The 19,353-nt window shown below is 38.8% G+C and overlaps 1 protein-coding gene across 3 annotated transcripts in view; it reads left to right on the top strand.

Annotated features, from left to right (window-relative positions):
* Positions 1-1,834: 1,834 nt before the first annotated feature.
* fmn1 (formin 1) overlaps positions 1,835-19,353 on the top strand; it is a 39,038-nt gene continuing 21,519 nt past the window's right edge. Inside the window, exons 1-4 of one of the 3 annotated variants that reach the window (XM_035953147.2) lie at positions 1,835-1,870; positions 2,575-4,385; positions 10,555-10,733; positions 17,750-17,858. In XM_035953147.2, coding sequence (XP_035809040.2) covers positions 2,657-4,385; positions 10,555-10,733; positions 17,750-17,858 — 2,017 coding nt within the window. In that variant the 5' untranslated portion in view covers positions 1,835-1,870; positions 2,575-2,656. Of the gene's footprint in view, positions 1,871-2,574; positions 4,386-10,554; positions 10,734-15,824; positions 17,616-17,749; positions 17,859-19,353 lie in introns of those variants that run through there. The other 2 variants (XM_035953149.2, XM_035953150.2) reach the window with 2 other exon arrangements.

Genomic DNA, 19,353 nt, shown 5'->3' on the forward strand with positions numbered 1-19,353 from the left:
CCAGAACTGACCACTTTCACTGTCTTTAATATACATTATTAATATGTAACCATGTTACCACGTGGAGATTTAAATCAAGTTGTCAGTAAAGGCGTCATTGTTGTGGTTTCAGTGACACTAACAGCTGTTTGTTTCCTTTAAATGCCTGTAATCCATCACACTGACAGCTGGCCAGTCGTCAGATTAGCCTCGTGCACGTACTGACCGGTGTGCTGCACAGCGAGGTGCTCAGCTGACCTACATACAGTCTGTGGTTAGTAGACCACTGCAGGGCAGATGTCACTTCCATGATCCAGGTTAACACAGAGATAACATATGATCGCAGCCATGCCAAGTCACGCAGACGCAGCAGTTTTCCTCAAAGTTTGCTCAGACAGTGGTGAAATGGAGCTAAGCACTGTTCAGTAAGGACTTTACATAAAACAAAGGTGATCAGTTAAACAGTATAATGTATTGTAGGGGTCAACTGATAAGATTTTCCAGGACTGATATCAATACTGATTATTAGTGATCAATTAGATGGATAACTGATATTTGGAACCAATATATATTTGCAGTGAAAATGAAATTGCCGGTGTCAAAATTTAGGAAAACACCAACTAACTTTTTTGAAAATACTTTGTTTACTTATGTTCTTCATGTGCTTAGTGAAAAAAGAACTCTGTAACCTTTGTCCTTCACTGTTGATAGGCTGCCACCGGTGACGTGTAGCCAATCAGATTGCTCTGGAACAGGGATGTCAAACATACGGCCCATGGGCCAAAAGCGACCCGCCAGAGGGTCCAATCCGGCCCTTGGGACGACTTTGTAAAGTGTAAAAATTATAGAGAAGATATTAACTGACAAATGTAAATTTGTAAAACTGTACATTTGAAATAATTTCTAGATCCTGACAAGCTGTTTTGATCATGAAGTTAAATATTATATTGTTCAGTTAATTGTTTGTGCCTTTGTAGATACACTGTGTTGTAATGTACTAATGATAAACTGAGACATAATATTGTTGAAATTGCACTTATTTTTCTTAAGAAACTTCAGGTTACTCATAATGTTTTGTAAAAAGACAGTTTCTTAAATGTGAACATTTTCAGAATGTACTTTTTTGCACTAAAACAAAGGGAAAAATTTGGAATAGTCATTATTTATATGTTATTATGCAAAGATTTTGCAGATCAAACAAAACAAACAAACAAAAAAGCAAAATCTGATCCGACAGTTGAGTAGGCCAGTAAATGATCAATCCTCGATGTATGTTATATATTAAATGAACCAACACAATATGAATTTGGTAAATTTAACTCCAACAGCTACAATGTGAAAATGCTGTTTTAATACTAATCAATCTTTAAAAAATAATACAGTATCATAAATATATATGCATTTATTGTCAGTAGAACCAGTTCGGCTGCTTAATGACCCCTTTTTCTTTGGATGTTTTACTTTTACTTGTCATCGAATGTTTGTACATTGTATTATTGTGAGACCCACTAAGTGAAACATTAAAACCTTTTAAGTTTTAATCTGCTACTGTTAAAAGAAAAAGTTCAAACAGGAAAACTCAAATGAAGAAACAATGGAGCCCATTCAGTGTTTATTCAGGTATAGACTGAAGTCAGCAAGATTAAGACGATAAATCCAAATCCTTGCCGAGCCTGCCATCTGTTAAATTGTTAATTTGCCCCTCTCAGTAACTGTCAGCCCTCAGGGGATTAGTGGGACTGCGTTTTAACAGATGAGCCAATAGGAGCTGTTTGAATTTCCAGCTGACAGCAGTGATTGGCTGAAACCTGTACAGTGGGCAGGAAACAGTCTTCTGGCACTTGAGTGACTCAACAAAGGAGGACCTGCTGCTGTGTGGAGGGTGCAACAAGTAAGTCAGTGTTTGAAATCATGTTTGTTTTGTTATTTGTTTCATATGTGCCACGATCTTAAAAGACTGTGAACATTAATTTGATATTTATCTTTAAAAACTTGTCTTTGTGGACCAGCTGTATGGTTTAAGGTCTAAGCAAACAAACAGAAGTTAAATGAAGTATGAAGTAACAGTATGCTTATTTTTTTGATTTCCTCTGTGAACTAATGATCTTGGAAAATAATGTTTTTATATATATATATATATATATATATATATATATATATATATATATATATATAAACGTATGTATGGAACCAGGTATTTTATTAATAATTATTATTAAATGTCACAAAAATGTGTGGGAAAATATGTAAGATTAAATATAACTCATAGTTCTGTAAATGCAACAGGCTAAAACCCCGAATATGTACATTAAACAATCACAGGCTAGGAAACCAGCAAATACTCACACTGGAGCAACTAAAGCCAGTGAATTTCTGTCATTTCTGCATGAAAATAACTTCTGTGTGCACTGACTAACTCTTGCAGCTCCACTTTGGCACTGGGTGAAAATGTTTCGTGGAATCATTCAGTATTCTAAAACAACCCTCACATTTGTTTATTTTAATAAAAATGTAATTTAACTACCTGGAAGTAAATAGAAGTACATCAGCTAATTTTAACAGGTGTAAAATAGATGTTTTATCTTTCTATGGCAGGTCTGATGTTGGTTGGCCGGTGATGACTGAGATTTCCACGAAGATGCCATCAGTGCTTTGTCTGTGGTAACCAAATAACATCATGGAGAGCACTCATACAGACATACACCTCTACAGGCCCATTAGCGAGAGGTGCTGTATGAGTCCTCTCCTCTCCCTCTGCAGGGGCCCATGTTTCCCCTCTAAAGCCTCTCTCAGCTGCCATCAAAGACTAACCTCTGAGCACGAGGAGGAGGGTCCAGCTGAAGTAATGAACCAGAGTCAAGCAGACAAATTTGGCCTTAAGGCCTTTAAAGAAACCCTCCAAGCTTTAGACGACTCATCTGAGATCCGCTGGCTGACTGAGTTGTTACAGTTGTGTTCGGAGTGCCACGCTTTCATGAGGATGGGCAACCAACAGGGCACAAAACTTAACTGCCATAGTTATGCAGAGAGTTGGGATGCTTTATCAAAATCCCACAGAATCCAGATTCCTCGGAAGCGGAGAAGAAGAGCAGAGGGGCTAGTTTACACCGACAACCTTCATCGTGATCTCAAGATGACACCCAGGACTCCACGGGTGCCTCTAAAAGCAAGGAAACTGACGAAGCTCCAGATGACAGGTTCTCCTTCCTTTGGGAAATGGGATTTTGAGGAAGAGAGGCCGATCATCTGCACTCCTGCAGCCAGAAGAAAGAGAGCAATCGGGAGAGAAAGAGAAGATAAAAGTGCTTCAACACAGGAGTTTAAGTCAGCCTGGAAAGTTAAGCTACCTGATGCTTCGTCTGCAAGTTTTTCTAAATTGTACAGCAATAATGGTCCTTTCTCTCCCAGAAAGGATTCATCTGTAAAGGAAGACGATGATCCTGCTGACTCAGACACTGACATTTCTGAATATGACAATGAGATATACTCCACATTTATCTCTCATACTAATGTTGAGGCAAAGAGTACTAAGACTGTAAGTCAGAAACCTGAAGAAAAGAATGCAGAAAATGTAGAGACAAAGCCATCTCAGCAGAGGTTTGAGGAGCTGGGAAGGAGGACTGCAGCACAAAGAGTCACGGGCAGGATTGAGGAGGTGGAGGGGATCATACGCCAGGTGAGTCTCACCAGTGCAGATTGGATCAAAGAACATAGCGACAGAGAAGATGGACCTCAGTTTGTCCCAGATAGATGTGCAGGGGAGGATGTTTCATCGGGGGCTTTGCAGCAACTTCATGTTCTACAGCAAAAATGCCAGGATGAACTCAGTACTCAGTCCTGGCTGGAGGACCAGGACAGGGAATCTAATAAAGACAAGCAGCTGCTATTGGAGGAGCTCCATGCTCTGGGTGAAGCTCTGAGCCAGAGTCTGCAGCAGGCCCTGAGGATGGAGACAGCAACAAAAGAGAATGAAGCCTGCACAGAAATTAAGAAGTCATTTTGTGAGCAGAGCCACGTGACAAAAAGTCCTCTGAATCCTTCTCATTTCCCCTCTGCTGTGCTAAATAATCCCTTATTGCAGTCTATTTCAGCAGATGGAGAAGTCTCACCTACACGCTCATCATCCCTGTCTGCAGTCCTGGATGTTTCCTCAAGAACATCCAGCAGCTTAGAGAGACTGTCTCCCATCCTGTCACCTCTGCTCACATTCAATCTGAAGGTGACTGAACAGCAGGAGGCAGATGTCCCAGAGTATCACAGAGTGTGGACTGACTCAGTAGAAGATGCATTATTTAGTTTGGAGGCTGGAGGCTGTGAGAGCACCACTACAGTCAATGGAAGAAGAGAAAATGATCAGAGGAATACAGCGGGCCTACAACTGAAGGAAGAATACCTGTTTTCTTCAGGTAAATATGCCTCTAATACTCTCAAAACAACAACTTCAAACCTGTCAGATGGTATTCTACTGTGATAATATAATCATCTTTTCCCAAATTTCTGTTGTCCAAATAGGGGTATAGAAAAACTGAGGTTGGAATTCTAAACTATAACAGCAGTAATTTATAGATGAATATAATACAAATATTATTTTTAAGAAGGCTGTTGAACATTGTGCAACAAAGATGAATAGAAAACATTTCATTAGTATTACAGTGTAATGCCATGTGACAGACAGGGTGTAACCTAAGCAAGTCATAAAGAAGTCACATTTCCCACATGAAACTATAACTCGGGATGAAATAACAAAACAACACCTTTTGTCAATCTTTACTTTAACAATGTAAACAGAGGTTTCTGTTTTTCTCTTAAATGTTACTGGAATTAAAGAAAAAAACTAACAAAAACAGTACTGATAATGCAAAACATAATCAATAAGCATAATCAAAGCCTAAGCAGTGGAGAGTAGGAATCTAAGGATGCTCTTACTGTGATGTTTCAAAAAGTGCACCTGCATACAACATTCTTTGCTACAACTGATACTCACACAATAACTAACTTCTTACATAGGATGAACAATGTTCTTAGAAAAAAAACAACAAAAAAACACTTTCCCGAGCAATTAAATTTTAAGACCCACCTGGTAGTGGAATTTATTTTTTATGCTCTTAGATAATGCTATCCAAATGTCAGACTGAGCTCATTAACAGCTGCAGTCCAGACAGCCAACACGCTCTTCTATATTCACAGAGCTTCTCCAATGACATTGAAATCAAGGGAAACAACTACAAGTAATGCATGTAACTACAACAATAAATTAATGCACAAATACGGCCCACATACATACTCATACATAACATATGTGGAACTCAGAAACAGGGGAGTTTGAGAACTCTGCTGGAGATAATGAAGATGACCATGAAGATGGTGATGATGCAGATTGAAACTGTAGAAGTGTGCACACATTACTTTTTAAGTCATTTTTGCCAACCTTCAGCAGTGGAGGGACATTTGTTTGGGAATCGTTCCTTCTGGCTGCCTGTGCCATACTTGGAGTCCATAATCTCACCTTTTTTCATACACAACACAAACGCCTGTCCTTCACCTTGAATTTTACCATTGGATTAAGTTATTGTTCAGCAAACACTGGGGAGGGGAGTCAAAGCACATGCAGTCTTGTTAATGCCACAGATTATAATGTAAGAATGTATTGCCTGTAAGTACTTTTCCATTTACTTCTAGGTTGAACAGTGGATCCTCAGGTCTTATGCAAAATTAAATAGTTTAAGAAAATTCAGGCTGCACTGTAGGAACTCAACACAAGAGAAATCAGTTCACCTTTCATTACTGAGATTCAGATCTTTATTTTTTTAAATACTTCATATATCCACTTTTATCTTTGATGACAAATTCAACTCTCTTAAGCAAGGAGGTTACCAGTGTTACACACATTTCCTCAGAAATGTTCTGCCTCTTCTTCAGAGGGTTTTTTTTCAGCTGATCTATACTGGAGGGGTTGTGTTGCCCTGCCTTTCTGCTTAAAATGCCTCAGAGGTGTTCTACTGGCTTCAACTCCAGAAACGTACTTATACAAGTCACAGTTTCCATATTTTGCTCTTCTGTAGAAACTCTTGTTTGATTTGTGCTTTGCTTTATAAAGCAGGATTATTCCTCTTCAACCAAGCTTCTGTAGACTGGGAGTCATCTTGTCAGCCAGCAGCTTGGTAGATCCATAGACATTCTTTTATTTATTTATTTTTTTAAATGTAGCCTTTATTTAACCAGGTCGGTCCCATAGAGATACAATGAACTCTTTTTCAAGGGAAGCTTGGCCAAGACAGAAGAAGCATTAAAACTGCAACAATTAAAACATACATACCAACTCACACAGCGAAATAAATAAAATACATGCCAGATAAAAGAAACAGGATGAAGGATTTACATCATTACAACAAGTGTGATAAATAGCTGCTACAAAATATTTTGTATGTTTTTTCCGAGTTCCAAGGGTGACGAGTTCCTTTAGGTTCAACGTGTTCTGCAGTGAGTTCCAGACAGTAGGTGCAGAGTACTTAAAACAGTGTTTCCCAAATTCAGAATGAACCTTTGGCACGTTTAACAAGTACAAAACATTGGAATGTAAACAGTAATTGCAGTGAGTTTTAGAAATGTAATTATATACACTACTGTTCAAAAGTTTGGGGTCAATTAGAAATGCCCTTATTTTTGAAAGAAAAGCAGATTTTCCATGAAGATCACATTAAATGAATCAGAACTACAGTCTAGACATTGTTAATGTGTTAAATGACTATTCTAGCTGGAAACAGCTGATTTTTAATGGAATATCTATGCAGGGATACAGAGGATGATTTCCAACAGCCATCATTCCTGTGTTCTAATGCTACATTGTGTTAGCTGTTGGTGTTGAAAAGCTAACTGATGATTAGAAAACCGTTGTGCAATTATGTTAGCACATGAATAAAAGTGTGAGTTTTCATGGAAAACATGAAATTGCCAGGATGACCCCATACTTTTGAACGGTAGTGGATATTGCACAGGACTGTAGGACCTCTGTTGTACACTGTATGTGTTTCATGTTCATTCTGCAAACAGTGGATGAAGTAGAACACAATAACTTGTAAATACCAATGTTGCATGGTATATGTGTGTGTGTGTGTGTGTGTGTGTGTGTGTGTGTGTGTGTGTGTGTGTGTGTGTGTGTGTGTGTGTGTGTGTGTTTATGTGTGTAACAGCATGACTTTGACTTTCAGTGGTTGGTTAGTAAAGCGAACATCAGAGAAGGAGCAGATGGTGTTGGCGGTGGTACATGCTGAGTCCTGACTGTCAGATTTACACATTGATTAAAAAGCTCTGATTTCAATGCTCTGACTGCTTGCGCTCGTCTGCTGTAGTCTCCACTGGGTCATTGAACACTCACATAGCCACCCATCTCAGACCTGAGGGATGTGTGGTAGTCTGTAAATAATGACCTCTTGCTGGTTTAACATACCAGCACATCCAAGTGTGTGTGTGTGTGTGTGTGTGTGTGTGTGTGTGTGTGTGTGTGTGTGTGTGTGTGTGTGTGTGTGTTTACTCAGGCATGAGATACCAGTGAGCACCTGATGTGGACACCCTTGTTGTGCTGGATCTGCACTGACCTGAGATGTCAGTTTGAAGAACAGAAAATGTGTGTGTGCGTGTGTCTTTGTGAGGACCAATTTGCATTTTGGCATTTAGAGAGTGAGGACACATGAGGAAAGTGAGAATATTTTGACTGTTCTGAAAGGTGAGACTTAGGTTTAGGGTGAGGGCTTGGATCAGGTGTTTAGTGTTTAGCTGTGACGGTTAAAGTTTTCGTAAAGGTCGACTGAATGGATTATACAAATGTGTGTATTTGTGCTCACTTTATCCAGGGGAGGCTTATGATGAGAATTCACTCATTTCTTTGTGGATAAATTTCAACCATTGAACACTGCACTGGATCAGTTCATTCCTGTTTATCACGTGTGCCATTCTTATTTTGAGTCACTTACAATGACATTGTGCAGGATTATGTGCATCGAATTCTTTATAAAACCCCCATAAACATAATGACTCAAGAGGAATACAGATGTTAAAAAGGTTTACCTTTTGATGTGAAAAATCTGGCAGTGCTGGAACATCCCTTTGCTTGGATTTACCTTTTATTCTTTAATTTTTTAACTTAACACTCACCACCATTGGCCCATTCTGAATCAAAGTATACATCATTTAAAAGCACAAAACCTCTCACATCTAACAGTAAAAACGGGTTTAAGATACCAATAGCACACACAGCAGCAACAGTGCCTTACGCTGTAATAGGAGTATATATAGTAAAACAATAGTTTCTTACATTTTCTGTCATTTACAGGAGCACATAAACTACCGTTCAGAAATTTGGAGTCACCCAGGGATTTCATATGTTCCATGAAAACTCACACTTTTATTTATGTGCTAACATAATTGCACAAGGGTTTTCTAATTATCAATTAGTCTTTCAACACCATTAGCTAACACAATGTAGCATTAGAACACAGGAGTGATGGTTGCTGGAAATGTTCCTCTGTACCTCTATGTAGATATTCCATTAAAAATCAGCTGTTTCCAACTAGAATAGTCATTTACCACATTAACAATGTGTAGACTGTATTTCTGATTCATTTCATGTTATCTTCTTTGAAAAAACTGCTTTTCTTTCAAAAATAAGTACATTTCCAGGTGACCCCAAACTTTTGAACGGCAGTGCACTTGTTAAAGCATAACGTGCTACCCACTGTTTCACTATAAGCATTTAGTCTTAATTACTAGTTTTAGATCTCCATCAGTACAGTATGATATTCATTTAGTAAATTATGGTTCCATTTAGAGGGAAATAAACAATAGAGCAGGGTTTGTTTCAGGGCTGTGTTTAACTGGTTATTAATCTATCACCAGATTGACTGTCCTCAGATCTGCTCCTCACTTGTTACATCTGTTTTCAAATGATAAAGATAGTGACTGCCAAATTCCAAACTTGAGGCTTCAGAACCAATGAATGATGTCACAGCACTCACATCCATCTTTTACATGAAAGCTATGGAAAAAAAGAATACTTTAACTTGTTCGGGGCAGTAAAAATGTAAAACTGGGACACATTTGTGTATAGAAATACTTTAATAAATGCCTTTGCAGTAACAGAATCTGGCTTTCACTCAGATGAGTCTGATGTCTTTTTCTCACCCCTCAGGAAATGAAAGCCCACTCAGGCCGGGCAGCAGGACCGCAGGCTGTCCAAATAGGATTAATGCTCTGAGCTTTGTGAAATACAGCAAATCCTTAGAGGACGATGATTAGAGGGAGAAGAAGAAAGACATTCAGAGTCTTCTGAGAGTTATCCTCAGAAATCCAGTTTTCTGTTCAGTGTGGTCAAACTGGGGGCAGATAACACATTTCTAGAAGCCTTTTAATCAGCCTTAACAGTTGCCTGACAGTTACCCAACTCATTACACAAGGCATCTCTGTTAGCACTTTTATCTGAAACGACACACAGATTTAGTACAGTAAAGCATATTCTGCTATTTTGACTATGTTTACTTACAATATTTTACATACATTTTGACTGTCTGTCATGACAGAATGTACCCTGCACCCCTGGTCTAGTCTCTCAAGGTTGAGCTCCCTTTGACCAGATGTTTAAGTACATACAAAACATCTTTAGTTTGACCAGACTGGACATCAGCCAATACATTTTGTTGGTTTTGGAAATCCCCTGATAAGATTTCAACTTGTGGCAGCTCTAGAAGTTCAGTGCTGAATGGAAGGAAGTCATATTAGAGGAACCCTAATCAATTTGATAGTCTTGTCAAATCCTCTTTTCAAATCTTCACTCACTTTGACAGTTCATTTACCTCATTTGCCAGAAAATAAATTTTGCATAGTAATTTTCCTGCAGGGAATCAGTGTTTCATCTCACACTGATCACTACAGATGGTTTGTAGTGTTTTTGAAGAGTGGACGGTAAAACAGGGAGGCTTTGCTTTTTGTCTTGGATGAAATTCCTCCTTATAGCCTCATGGTGACACCAAAGCTTAACACACATTATTTACCACTGGTTCAAAAGTAGTTCCTTTTTTTTTAACAGTTGTATGACTACCAGGTGAAGATGGACACGTGCGATATTTATACTAACTTTTAAATAAATGACTGTAATGATCTTATGGTAATGCCTTACCGGCAGTCTTAGCTGCCTCATCTGCATCCACTCAGAATAAATCTGTGAATAATAAAAGCATCTCATATCTGAAGGTTCATAGATTTTAAATGAACTGGTCAGAGAATGTTAGTGAAGGAATTAATTTTTTTTTTCCCTTTGGAAACTAGAATCCTTCAAGGTAAGTAAGACGCTCTTAAAAAATGCTTGTATTTTGTGGCCTATGTCTTCTTTTATGCAGCTGTACAGTTAAAATCTATCTATCTATCTGTCTGTCTGTCTGTCTGTCTGTCTGTCTATCTATCTATCTATCTATCTATCTATCTATCTATCTATCTATCTATCTATCTATCTATCTATCTATCTATCTATCTATCTATCTATCTATCTATCATGTAAAACATGAATTCTACTGTTGTTGCTTTCAGATGAGGCTCTGCAGAGGCAGGAGGAGATCTGGCAGCAGGAGGTTGAGGAATCTCTCTCTCTCTGCAGGTCACTTTTTCATCCGTCTAGACCGAAACATATCGACTTCCTTCGCATCACTGCCCTGGATGATGACATCATTGACACACCCACACCCACACCTCTTCCCAGAGAGCTGAGGGTGAGTAGAGTGAGAGACTCGATGTGAAGGAGAGTGCTGTGCTATCTCACACTGTCTAGACTAGTGGGTTTTAAATATTTATTCCCATGACCCGAAAGTCTGCAGTTGACAGCATCGTTATCTGGCTTAATAGACGTGAAATTAGCTCCTATACCAAAGTAATGCAGAGCACTGAGCTAACAACACAAAGTGTAAAGTAATTTATTTACCAGAATGGCATAGTGGTTACCATTGCTAAGTCACAGCTACAAGCTTCTCGGTAAATCATCACTGTTTTGGTATTATTTTGGGAGGGATCCTTCAGTCTGAAAACCTGCAGCTCATATACACTACCACTCAAAAGTTTGAACACACTTTCTCACTCAAATGAATGAGAAAGTGTGTCCAAAATTTTGACTGGTAGTGTACATTTAAAACCTTAAATTTGGCTGTATGTGTACATATGGCGTAGTATAACTGCATGATTTTTGCAGTATAGTAAGCTGTTATCCCTCTTATTTGAAAATAAATACGCAATTATGGATTTTTATGAATGGAATATAAACATTTGGAGTGCAACATTTGCCTGAAAATGTGAGACTCAAAATACTATTAATACAATAACACTTTTGTGTGTTATTTAATTATTTAACATTACTTTCAGAGACTCTGCAACCCACTTTGCATTTTATCCCCATTCTCCCAATTTCTGGTACTGGAAAAAAAATTATCGTGGGAGGACTTCTCATTTCAGAAGAAAACAAAACATGTATATTTGAGGGTATAAAATCTGTGTAGAATTTACCTTCAAAATGTGTCCAATTTTTTGCTTATTACAAGATGAGATGTTTTTTAAAAAGTGGCATATCCCATAACATGTAACAACTGCACATTGTGTAAAGTTAGACAAAGGTGCTGCTATCTTGTCAAATTTCAGTTAAGCTATTCTCTTAGCAACAATGAAATTATTTGAAACTAGTCCTTATCAGAATAATGCTGCATCCTCATGACATTAACCCACATTTATAATGACAGTGGAGTACATTGCTTCACAGTCCTGTAAGTCCAAGTTCCAACAATAACGTCATAAACTGGTACTGTGTTATAAAGACTTCTGTGTTCTCTGTGGTTGTATAACAGAAGGGGTTTAATGCGACTCTGTAGGTGCATTGTATGTTTATTACTGGATATGTTTAAAGTTCTCTTCCCTACTAAGGAAACATCCACTAAGGGAGCTGCTAAAGCCATTTCATACTGTGTTTGTCATTAAAATATCACTGTATGAATAATGGATTAGAATTTTCAAATAGTATTTTCATGTAAAGATGCAAGTGTGACACAAAAAAAGATCTTATCAAGCTGAGTAGAACACAGGAACAAAGGTTAGCAACAGAATATGTGAAAAAAAAATCTCAAAATATTCAGTTATTAAAAACTAAGCCATCTGTAGAATAGTGAGACAAAAAGATAAAAACACAAGAACTGAGATTTAAAGGTGAGACTACCTCTAATTAAAGCTGATAAATCTCAATTTAAAAAAAAGAATTTTAGTTTGACATGTCTAAGTTTGTTACCTCATTTCAGTGCTAACTAGAATTACTGTCTCAGTTATATGCCTGTACCAACCAGTCAAGTTGCAGAAAAAGGGGTTTTGCAGAACATTATGATGGTACAGTGAAATTGGCCGATGACCTATTGAATACAGAATGCCATCATTACTCTGCCAAGGAACTGCGGAGTTATGTGACGATCGGTGTGCATTTGTTTGTCTGTTCACAATATGACTCAAAAACGGACTAATAGATTTGGATGAAATTTTCAGGGAAGGTCAGAAATGACACAAGGACCACCTGATTAGATTTTGGCAGTGATGCGGCTTATAGTCTGGATCCACGGATTTGTTAAAGATTTCTGTATTATTGCGAGATAGTGGCACGGCATCACTGTATGACTACAAGTGTCCACTACGTCACCTGCCTGCTGACGATCATATGATTGCGATCCTATTATGGATGGACCGCTGTGGACTTATCGGGACTTAGCCATCAGAAATGATACAAGGAACAACTGATTAAATTGTAGGGGTGTTTCCGAGTCCCATCAATTCCCGCTGCCTGCCACATATTTAGGTCACGTGATTCGGTATCCCTACATAATGTACACATGCATAATACACGCCTGTGCTCAGCGCAAGATCATTTTGTTTGTGGGTACATCTATATTGAATGGCCACATTCTATGTTGCCGTGATTTTTGCCACAATTTTTTTCAAGATTTCAGCCGTTGAAAATGATACGACTGAGCAGCTTTGGTGGAGTGCTATGCTCTCTCAGTGCTTTTCTTGTTTTATTATTTTATCTTGATAGATAGATAATTGTGTTGAATTTTGTCATAATTAGTGTTTGAATTGTAGAGTGAGAGTTGCCAAAAACAGGTTACAGTGACATTTGACATTTAACAACCAATTCTGTTCAAATGAGCATTTGTGCCAAATTAGATGATATACAAGGTACAATCAAAAAGATCTAGGACTGTTTGTGGTTCATGAACACAGAGTACATCGTGGTTGTGTACACACAACATGCATGAGAAGTAACTGTCAGCAGTCAGGAGACTGACAGCAATTTCTCCATGAATCTCAAACTGGAGTAGAAAGAAAAAAATCACATTATGTGTAGGTCAGCAGCCAGCCTCCACAAGCCTCAACCTGCATGTAGAGGATCATTACTGGCAACAAATTGTGGATCTGCAATTACCAGAGAGAGAAAAACTAGTAGTTTTTACAATAAAAGAGCAGCAGTTTCCAAAACCAGGCAGCCACATGCTTGTTCTTCAACATTCATGTGGCTATGTGCTGTGAATTCACAAACTTAGGGTCCTATTGTCAAGATAAAGTTCTACTGTAACATTCTGATGTGTCTGAGACAGAACATTCATCTCAAACGACCTGAACTATAGTGTAATGACACACATGTGCTCCATTTACTGGGCAGCAGGTCACAGAATAGTTATTTCACGCAGGTTTTTTGGCCACAACAACACAGCCATCACTCCTCTTCTCTCCTATAAATAATTCTGCCAAGTTGCTCAAGAGATACTGTGTTAATGAGAATACGATGAACAGACGGACAGAGGGAAACCCAAAAACATATTAGCTCCAACCATGGCTGTTGTCTGTGTGTTGGCTTATTTATAACTTTTTCCTAAGAAGTATGATTTGAGATTCACATGAAGTGTGAAAAAGAAGAGTAAAGTGATTTAAGTAAAGCATCTGGACTGTGTTTACTCTGTGTGCCGCCTGAAGCTGTGAAACTTGAAACTTATTCTGTGTTTTACAGATAATTTCCATCTTAATCAATGCACTTTCTATTTTGAGTAAGCCTTTTTTAACATATTGTCCCCTTAATGTGGTGCGAGTTGTAGAAGGGAGAGGAACAACCATTTCTGCAGCAAAGAGAATGTTTATGAATTTAATCTGTAATCATTCAGTCTCAGTAGTTATTAATAATCAATATTTATTCCAACCTGATGATCTATACATTGTGCATATAGTGCAGTGCTGCTGTCTAATGCTGGTTGCAGCCCAACATGTTTGTTCAGATATGCTGTGAATGTGTTCTGTTTTAATGCAGTTTCACAGGATTAGATGGATGAATTCCTGTTACACAAACACAAACGCACATAAAGGCCACACTGTTGCCCCATGAATGAATGCAAAAATACCTCATCAGCATTCAGAAGCTTAAGTATAGCCTGTTAAGACCTTACTGCAGGGTATACAGTCATGTCTCAGACAAACAGACTACAGTAAGTATTGGAGAAATGTACACAGTGTAATGAGATACAGTAAAAGTGTTATCACTGATGTAATCTGCACTAACCGGCTGGCTGTGATAACATGAAAGCAAACATGGGTGGACCTGAGAATTGAATAAAACCCAAACATGAAGCAGTGAAGGAGCAAGTTTAGAATCAATCTTCCAATTGAGAAATCCCTCCAAAAACATACATACACACACAGAAACAGCGGACAAACACTCCTGATTTGTACTACTTTGGCAATTGTGTTTCATTTGATGTATTTTCCTTCTACTTTCTTTGTCAACATTTTTATTCTTTATTATTAGTTTTACACCTTTTTTTGGATAATTATTCACTGAACTGGGATTGTAATTCTTATTTTGGAACATTTTTTTCAACCACATGTTCGCTTCCATCGGGTTAATCTATGTCACCAACTTGAATGCTATTTAATGAAGCATTTTCTTTTGAAAAGCCACTTATTTTTTCTAGCAAAGGCAAACAAGATAAATTTGTAGAGTTTCTTAATCAAAAATTTAGTCAAAGTATTCTAATAAGAAAAAGAAAAGTAACCAATACTCAGGAACAATGCCTGTAGCTCTACTTTTATTTTCCCAATAATCTGGCAAACCTTCTCTGCTGATTGATCCTGTATATGAGCTTCAGTGGGAGCTGATTAACAGTGTGCTGTAGGTGGGGTTAGACCCATTAAGACGCCCAGATTAGCCAGGAGCTGCACAGTACCTGCAGCGGAGCTAAGAGACCTCCCTGTACTGTGGATTTACTGGCCAAACGTTTAGCAAGTGATCCCTGGCAGTCCCATTTACCCTCCTACATCTCAGGGTGTGGTGTTCCTCCATCTGTTCTGGGTGGCTTTCTTTGCCTTATGGCTCACAGATGTCAGGGTGTTGTCACAAACAGCGGCTGGAGACACCATCTGCTTCCAATTACTCTGTGACAATCTACAGGATGACGTCCAAGATCCTGCTCAGTAAACTGCTGCAGCAGGTACAGAAGAGCTAGAAGGGAAAGGAGACAGGAATCAGAGGATAAAGCTGGAACTTGGATTTGACTTGAACTGTGGCTGAGCTGAGTCACTCCTGCCAACAGAGTCCTGGAGCCGGGCTTGGAAACCTTCAATTTTCCATGACTTGGTGGATTTCTCCTCCGTAATTGGCTGCTCTGAGTGACCAACAGCTGCTTCTGCTTTTAGGTTTGGAAAATTAGCTCTCTGGTAAGAGTTGAAGGTTGAAAAACTGAAAGGATAAATCTGTTTCTTTTCAACAAACTGGAGCGCAAACAGGTTGGCTTTTCAGACATGATTAGACTTTGACTCTAACTTTTCTTGCACTTATTAATAATAATCTGAAGTTGCATGATGCTTGGACTATTTAGACAAAGTTATGCATGCTGTAGAGATACTTAAACACCAGTTAGACCTCATAAGCCTGCATTTCTTTCAGATCAAAGCAACACAATGTTGCACTTAAATTCTAAATATATACAGCGCGGATGGTAACCACAATGTTAATGTCAAGGTTTCTCAGGAACTTCCTTGTCACTCTGTTCTGGATAACTTCACCATTTTCTGTTTGATTGGCATAAATGGAGCAGCCAAAAGCCATCCTGAAATTTTTCAAGGCCCTCTCAGAGGACCAAAATGAGGACCTAATGCAGGAAGAGTTGAGTGCTGATCTCAAGAAAAATGTGGATATGAACCTAAAAGATGAACATTTTAGAGATTTTGTGCCGTATGTTATTTTGAGTCATGAAGGTGAAAAGACCTCCAACTCAGTAGGACGCTTAACTTTAAGGGAAGGAAGAAATGAGTCAGACACAGCGGAGAGGGAAAGGAATCATTTTAACCTAACAGAGCAGCTAAATATGTCTGTAACTAATGAAACTGGCACAGAGAAACAGAGTTTTGCAATAAATCACAACCACAGTAATGTAACGGAAGAATGCAAAGTTAATGGTTGCCACAAAGATAGTTGTCACAAATCACAGAATCCACTGGATGAAATTCTGCAGCCAAAATGTCAACACAATTCAACTGACTGCACAAATGCAGATTGTGATAGTGTTGCACCAGTCTGTGTCAAGCAGGAAACCACTAACGGAACCAACCAGGGTGTAAAAAACAGCTATGAAAATGCTGGAAGTGCAAACTGTAAGGAAGATTCTGTCAGAAGTACATTCGCTTTGAAGGTGGGTTTTAATCTTGAGGAATCTATGGAAAGTAAACCATCTGAAACCAAACCCACTGGGATAACTGTGACTCAGACAGAACCCACTGTTGATGAGCAGCAACCAACATCGGAGGAAGCTGAAGGTGAAGAGGAAAGGACAGGTGTGAAGAATGAAGAAGAGGAGAAAAGAGATATATTTCCAGATTCCCCTACCCAACTCCACCATCCTGTCAGCGTAAACGGTAGTTCACCTAATATTAACATAATATCTGGGCCCCAGACTCCCAATCCTCCGTCTGGATCCACCTTGACCAGAGCCACCTTCTCTCCAGGCTCCTCCACCAACAAGCCCACCCAGCTCCCGGCCCTCTTCAGTGGCCTCAGGGTCCTGAGGAAGGGGGTCGTCGGTCCCGAGCACGACACCGTGGCCCAGATTAAACCAGCTTCTCTGGGAGCATGGAGAGCAGGGGTTGCTGAAGAACAGGGGGACGCGAAGATTCAGGAAAGTTTCCTGGACCAGATCTCCCAGTTTCTGAGTCGGGAAAAGAGAGGAGATAATAAAGAGGAGAAGAGGGAGTTGGAACCTGAAGGAGCCCAGTATGAAACCAGAGTGAATGGAAATGAAGAAAGTGGAGAAGGTGAGAAGAAAGAGCTTGCAGCAGAAGAAGATGGAAAGATTTTAAAGTCATTTGAGTCCACAAAATCTTCTGTGTCAAGTGCAGAGGCGGCTTTTGATGCCTTCAAAGCTTTTTTCACACCAAAGCCTTTAAAGAAGGATCCAGCAGAGAAGGTCGACCTAGAGGCAGTGAGGAAGAAGATCAGAACTGATAAAGATGCACTAAGAACGCTGTTTGACAGAACCTCCACTAAGACACCAGACAAGAAAGACCCACCCGATGGCAAAGTATGCATTGTACGGGTCTTGTTAATTGTGATTTCTTTTACAGTGAATCATGTCAATCAATCAGTCTTAAACAGAACAAGATAAAGGCTTGTTTTGCTCTGTTACTGAGGTTCATCATTTCTGTTGTCGATCTCTATTCCCAGCCTGAGACCTCCACTCCAGGAGAAGGAGAGGAACGAACTCCTGGTCGTCTACAAGCTGTCTGGCCACCTTTGAAGGAGGAAAAAGTAGGGCTGAAGTATACTGAAGCAGGTACTGATTCATTTGTACATATAATTTTTGGTCTATATAAATCAGCCCTGGTGTTTTGATGACATTAAATTACCTCATCATTCTACTGCAGAAACTCAGGGCAGGCACCTGTAATCCACATTTTGAGACCTTTACTTCCATTGTGGTCTAGGAGCCATGATATTAACTGCAAGTACACCAAAGCAACGACAAATCTTAGTTACTGGACATAACTCCAGTTTGTTATGTGATTATATGTGGTGAATTTTACGTTATTGATGATGACGTTAGGCAGGGTGGTCATAGCAGGCAGAATAATGACTCTTGACCAGTCAGCTTTGAGACCAGTTTTTCAGATCCTCTCAGAAGAACCTTCCCTGAAGTAGGTACCTATTTCCTCCCTGAAAACAACCTAGAAACACATTCCACAGAGGCGGTTTTTGCAGTCAGAAACACACAGGTTCTGCCGTGGAAAATGGCCTATAATTTGAAGTCTCACACATCTTTCCACGATATGTGTATCTTTCAGTAAACCACCATTTAGCATTGCAACTGACAGTTGAAGCAGCAGAATCAGAAATATCATTTTTCTTTTCCTTATCAACTGCATCTTGACTAAGGACATTTCAGTCAGTTTTCAGTGTGTTATACCAGCAGCAAGTTCCGTTTTAAAATTCAGCAGTATTAATGCTGTATCATTCCATGTGCTATAAACTAAACTTTGACATCATGCTGAAAGTGACAATAAATATTAAATATATAGGATTTTTCACATTTTGTATGTTATATGTGATATCAGGAGACAGATAAATAATTATGTTGCCAAAAATGTATTCACAGATAAATACAGTGTAAAACCGGGGTTCGTTGAACCTTAGAAAGGTAAAACTCCCTGGTAGATCTCAGAAAGAAGAGAAATTCAAATAGTTTCTTTTTGGGAAAGGCGGTCATTTTCCTCACATGAATCAAAGTTGTCGAGTCTATTAAAATCCATGCATGAACAAATAATGTGTCATGTGGTGAATGTCTGAACTATGCCATTAGTTAAAAATGGGACAAAAATCAGAAAAGAATGAATAAAGATTTACATTTTTTAATGATTTTATTAGTAGTATTAAAAACTGGAGAAATTGAAAGTTATGGTTTTAATAAATGCACTAGATGGCACAGAAATCACCTCCCTCTAATATAAAATTCAAAGCTCAACATGCAGTACTATAATTAGGTGAAGTACTATGCTGTGAATATTCATGGTAAGCAGTGTTTGGTATAATGTGGTGGATGTAATATCAAGTCCTGCTGTTAAGGTAAACAAAGCACCACCCTGTTAGTGTCCAAAGTCTGTAAACTGTGACTCCGCCAGCTTTATGTGAAAGCATTTACTGGACACCAGACCTGGGTCACACGTGACACTGTTTTCCTTACAAAAAAATATTTATTTTAATATTCTTCTTTTTTTTGTTTTTACTTTGATTCCACCTAGTGGTTGTACTGCAGCTGACAGCAGGGAAATAAT

This window comes from Amphiprion ocellaris, chromosome 12 (assembly GCF_022539595.1).
Source record: "Amphiprion ocellaris isolate individual 3 ecotype Okinawa chromosome 12, ASM2253959v1, whole genome shotgun sequence".
NCBI classification, from domain to species: Eukaryota; Metazoa; Chordata; class Actinopteri; family Pomacentridae; genus Amphiprion; species Amphiprion ocellaris.